General features: G+C 41.7%; 1 protein-coding gene across 1 annotated transcript; it reads left to right on the top strand.

Annotated features, from left to right (window-relative positions):
• The first annotated feature begins 3910 nt into the window (after nt 1-3910).
• Nucleotides 3911-5554, top strand: rag2 (recombination activating gene 2). Its single transcript, XM_054620568.1, is given in 2 exon segments — nt 3911-4598; nt 4601-5554. Coding segments are annotated over 2 exon segments (1599 nt in total). The 3' UTR covers nt 5512-5554.
• The last annotated feature ends 451 nt before the right edge of the window (nt 5555-6005 follow it).

Here is a 6005-nt window from a genome sequence, read left to right as displayed (position 1 = left end):
TTGCCTGCTGTGACTGGAAACAAGATTAATGAGAGTGAACTAAAACTTTAAAGTTAAAGGACACGCTCCACATGGGTCAGGAAGCTAAAACAGTAGAAAAGTACGTGAACATAACATTAAAGAGACATAGTTGAGAATCAAATGAATGTTGCATATTGAAAACAATGAAACTGAACGTAGAAACTGAACTGTGGCCTGTTCTCATTCCCAACTCTTCAAATACGTCTGATTTGAAGATTCTGCTTCAGGAGGAGGTCGAGTAAGCCCACCTAACTATGTAACAAACTTGTTTAAATTTTACGATCTTTTCTAAACCTAACCAAGTAGTTTGTTGCCTAGGCCTACCCAAATTTACTATTTTGGAAAGACTGTATGCATATCCAGGTTTAAAATTGAGGTGCAAAAGTTACGCTTGTGGGTACCTAGAGTGTCACAGTTTGTAGTGTAGGGCCGCTGATCAAGCTGCTGTATTGATGAGTTGGTGAGAAAACATGTTGGTGTCACACGTCACCACTCACCAGATGATAACCACCCTACCGCAACAATGTTAACCAAAGCCAGTTGAAAATGCCCCACCAGCACTCAGCACCAATCACCACAAGGGGAGCAATTACCGTAACATTAAATAGTGATAAACGCCAGTGCACAATGATCATCAGAGAACATCAGAGCTGTCACCGCGCCATCCGTCAAAACCACGCTTCAGGGCAGCAACAGTCAGGTAGTGATACATTGCAAGGGACAGAAACAGGTGCTACCATAGATTCTAATTACTTTGTTCTATCAATTATGTACAAATGCTTTCATGGCCCGGGGTCCGCCACGCACCGCTGTGCCTCCTACTCATTCTCTGCAGCATCCCAACTGTGGGTACATAGCAGGCAGAATTTTTCAACACTGCTTTTGTGTGGATGCCTTGAGGTGACTAGAGAAGTTTGTTTTTCCAAGGCTGAAGTCATACGGATTGAACAGTTCTAAACAATATAGAGAAAGAAAAAAAAAACTGCATTCTGCATATATCCCACTGACATCTGAATTCATGCGTTATATCCTCTCTAGTAAACTCTTTTCTCTTGCACTCAAGCATCAGTTTAGACACACAGGTGCTCTGCTGTTTTGTGTTTTCAAGCTGTAACTGTCTTCCAGGCACTTGTGGTTTCTGCCTTTGTTTTGCACACTCCTCAAGTTTTCTCTCAGCCGCTCAGTGCACAAAAGCATTATGCTAATGCGAGGGTAGACATCTGCTTCCAGCTCAATCTTTCCCTAGGCGTTTAGGCATGTGTGTGTGTCACTCGTATAGGGGCTCTGCTTTTACCTACATTAGGTCATATCTGTAAAATGGAGGCATACACAAAGAAATTTCACACTTAACCATCTGCTAGAATGTATTCATCATTGTTGAGAATGGATGTTTCTTTTACACTCCCATTATGAAACAGCATAATAGTATGATAATGCATTAGGTTCAGTGTACTGTGTGAGTAAATGACTCCCGCTCCCCGTACAGCATGTCATTCAGCGCTGAAGGTGTTTATGTATAAGGCAGGCTGCAACTAATAACCATATTTGTTAAAATGTGTATGGGGCTTTTTTCAGCATGAGCAGCGTGACAGTGTCTGAGGATCAGATAATTTTTGATGCCAAAAATAAATAAAATCATGCGGAAAAAGAAGGAGGAAAAGGCTTAATCTGGAGGCAAAGGAAAAGAAGAATAAGGGGAAGTGAGCCAAGTCAGATACAGAAACAAAGCTTTGAATTAATGCCATAGTAGCAAAGCTGAAAATGTGAATCTAGGCTGCAGAACAGTAAACACTGTATATACAAAACAAGCACTAGGTTTGAAAGGACACATTGTTTCTCATGAAGCAGTGTTTTTCTGAAATCGAATGGAGGGTCAGCATATACTGCCTCAACATTAAACAAAAACATAACAAGTTTGATATAGTCGAATGTCTCTTACTCAGAGAATTTCAGCTGTAAGGAAATGGGTTGGCCTCAGGTCAGACATTAGATAATACATTTTAATTAAATGAGGAATTTCCAAATGAATGTGGGAAGCATATTGATAGACCTTTAGTTTAACTTAATGCAATTAAATGGTGGTGTGCATCAGTGTCCGTTAACATAATAATTGAAATGTAGGTGTATTTTTTCAGAAATAACCAACAAACTATAACAATTCATTTTGTCGAATAGACTTTATAGCAGTACAAGAACACACACATTGGCTTTCAATGTATTTGTATTGTCTGCCTCCAACCTCTCAACAAAAGATTATCATCAGAGGTGTGTCTTGTTACGGCAATAAAAAGAACTACGATGTTTAACTAATTCAAAACATTTGGTCACCATGCATTTCTTCCACAATGTGTGTCATGTTTCCCAGCATGGTTGTTATTTGGACTGTTGCAACATTTCATTTATTTACTTAATTGAAGCCAGATTTGAATGTGTGAAAACAAAATGTATTCATTGAATGTAAAAACGAAATTTCTTAAAGGGTAAGACAAAAAAAGCAGCGTGTCCCTTTTTCTTTTTGGATCTGAGTTTAAACTTGTTTGACTACTGTAGGTAAAAAAAACATACACTGCATCTTTCTTAAAAAATTACATGTTAGGATTGTTCAACTGACAAGAGCCTGTTGTACCCTCTTTGGTATAACTGATATCCAGTGATATCTTTGAAGTGATACACTAAATGTATTCAGGCAGCACACCTGCCAGTGAGCAGCAGTCACAGACTGTTAACCTCAAGATCTGGAAGTGTCTGTGAGTCAACGAAGCTTCACAAACCCTCTCCTCGTCTGCCTTTGTCAAAGTTAGGTTAAGAGCCTTAGGTTCATCTTTGTGATTGTAAGATCCACACTAAAGTGAGCTCAGGCACGGTGTCCTGGCCCTGGCTGTAAGGTAAGCAAGCTAAAAATTTAAAGGAATAAATAATAGTTCTCAGGCTTTTAAAGTCAATACTGCGCTGCCGTTACTCTTGCAGAGCTTGTGTAACCATCCTGCTGGCTGCAAAATATTGTCAAACAGTCTGTGTTGAAGTGATTCATACTGTGCACAGCAGTATTCATAATGCTGTTAAAGCTATTGAAATTACACTGTATTGTTATAGTCAGTTGAAGGAATGATTACACAACTGCTTGACTCAGAATAAACCACAAAGTTTAAGGATGATTTTAAAAGAGATTTATATCATTCATTAAATTTGGCTATTTTTGTTTTGCTTACTTTTAAAGGTAGATTGCACATTACCATTGCACAATGTCCACACTGTGCCATTGTCCAATCATTTCCTAATGGTACTTGCAACAGAAAATGTAACACATCTTCCTGCAAATCATGCTGAGTTCATGAAGAAGCTCTTGGAAGTGTTTGTGCCTTATGCTTCAGTTAAGTACACCCTGTAAGATTCTGATTCAAAGATAGAAAGTTTAAACATGTGATTTTGTTTGTTGTGTTAAATAATAAAGTGACCCCATGAAGAAGTAATCTTTCCTTACTTAAGTGTGGAGTTACATATTGTTACTAATGTTTGACTTTAGGATTCAATGCTTCTTTGTGTTGCAAAAAACAACAGCAGCAGCATGCATACAGCACACAGTAACAGTAGCAGTTCGTTAACCACAACAACATAGTTGGAACATTTTTAAGCTCTTTTTTATAATAATAATATAATAATAATAATAATAATAATAATAATAATAATAATAATAAGTAGTAGCTGTTGTTGATTTCTTGTTGCCGAGAAGCTAAATGACTTTATGCCTCTGTTATGATTCTCCAGGTGTTACTGTAATAAACAGGAAGTCAAATTTAAAACCCCTGTAGGAAAACAATCAACAGCTGACTGACATATTGTTGTGTTTCTGTGTTTGTGTGCTGTTTTTCACGCAGACAGCTGCCGGAAAATGACCCTGGAACCATTAACTCCAGTGAACTGTGCCGGCCTCCTGCAGCCCGGCTTCTCTCTGCTGCAGCTGGATGGGGAACTTCTCCTGTTTGGGCAGAAAGGTTGGCCCAAGCGCTCATGTCCAACTGGAGTGTTTGGCGTTCGTTTTAAACTCGGTGAGATGAGGTTGAGGGCCATCTCTTTCTCGAATGACTCATGCTACCTTCCTCCATTACGTTGCCCAGCAGTGTGCCGCCTCGACCCCTATGACGGGCTTCCAGAAAGTTACCTCATCCATGGTGGCCGCACCCCGAATAACGAGATCTCATCGAGCCTGTACATGCTGACCACAGAAAGCCGTGGCTGCAATCGTAAGCTGACCCTGTGCTGCAAAGAAATGGAGCTGGTGGGAGAAATGCCAGGGGCCAGATACGGCCACACAATGAGCGTGGTTCAAAGCCGTGGGAAGACGGCTTATGTGTTGTTTGGTGGTAGATCCTACATTCCCGCAGGAGAGCGGACCACAGAGAGCTGGAACAGTGTCATCGACTGTCATCCTCAGGTGTTCCTGTTTGACTTGGAGTTTGGTTGCTCCTCTGCTCACACTCTACCTGAGCTCAGCGACGGACTGTCTTTCCATTTGGCCCTCGCCAGAGAAGACTGTGTCTACTTCCTCGGGGGTCACTCCCTCGCCTCTGACTCTCGCCCCCTCGACTCTTCCGTCTGCGTGTAGAGCTCCTGCAGGGCAGCCCCTTGCTTTCCTGTGAGACCCTTGAAACTGGCATATCCATATCTAGTGCCATAATCACCCGTACAGGTCCCTCTCACAGATATATCATATTAGGTGGGTATCAGTCCGACTCTCAGAAGAGGATGGAGTGCAGCACTGTGGTTGTGAATGAGAAAGGGATCCACTTTGAGCCCCTAGAATCCCCTAAGTGGACCCCTGACATCGCCCATAGTCGCACTTGGTTTGGCAGCAGTGCCGGGGAGGGAAGTGTCCTACTTGCTGTTCCCACTGAAGGAAGGCCATCCCAAGCAGATATGCATTACTTCTATCAGGTGAGTTTCCAGACAGAGGGGGAAGCCAGAGAGGAAGAAGGAACCCAGGTCTGCAGCCAGGAGTCCACCGATTACGACGACTCCCCTCCTCTCGAAGACTCTGAGGAGCTCTACTTCGGTCGTGAGCCGCACGAGCTGGAGGACAGTGACGACGGAGAAGGTGGTAATTACAACGAGGAGGATGAGGAGGACGAATCACAAACAGGCTACTGGATCAAATGCTGCCTGGGCTGTCAGGTGGACCCCAACACGTGGGAGCCCTACTACTCCACTGAGCTCTACCGGCCAGCCATGATCTTCTGCTCCAGAGGGGAGGGGGGACACTGGGTCCATGCCCAGTGCATGGAGCTGTCGGAGACCCTGCTGCTCAGGCTCTCCCAAGGCAGCAAAAGGTACTTCTGCATGGACCACGGAGGCCTGCCCTACCAGGAGATGACCCCACCTCCACAGGTCATCCCACTGAAGCGTACCCCCATGAAAGTTAAGGACAGAAAATCCCCTCCAACAATTAAGATGTCCCCTGCCAAAAAAAGCTTTTTCAGGAGGCTTTTCAACTGACTACAGTTTATGTTGTGTGTAGATGGTCACTGGAACACTGAGTATATTTAGGATGTTTCTTGTTGATATTCAGTGAATAAAGGATTCATGAACAAAAACATAATATGCTGATCTGTTCTCAATGTGAAACATTTTGTGAAGAAATAAATAATAAAATTGTTACCTGATGCCTCCAGTCTAACAGATGTATATTATCATTACAATTTTACATTGTTTGACAAAACACAAACAAACAGAAATTGTAATAAGTCTGACTACAATGTTTCTTGTTTGAGTTTCTTGAAGAAAGTGTTAGAAAGTAAAACCTGTGGTACTTAACGGAATACAAAATTATAATGAACTATTGTAAAGCTGGTAAAAACACAAACAAACAGAATATTTAGTAAGTCTAACTACAACATCTCTTGTTTGTGTTTTTAACAGCTTAACAATAGTTCATTATCATTTTATAGTCCGTTAAGTAACGAATTTGTTCTGCAATTATTTTTATGATT

Source organism: Anoplopoma fimbria, chromosome 19, assembly GCF_027596085.1.
Source record: "Anoplopoma fimbria isolate UVic2021 breed Golden Eagle Sablefish chromosome 19, Afim_UVic_2022, whole genome shotgun sequence".
Classification (NCBI taxonomy): Eukaryota; Metazoa; Chordata; class Actinopteri; order Perciformes; family Anoplopomatidae; genus Anoplopoma; species Anoplopoma fimbria.
The sequence above is the reverse complement of the archived record's forward strand: the minus strand, read 5'-3'. Positions and strand labels throughout refer to the sequence as shown.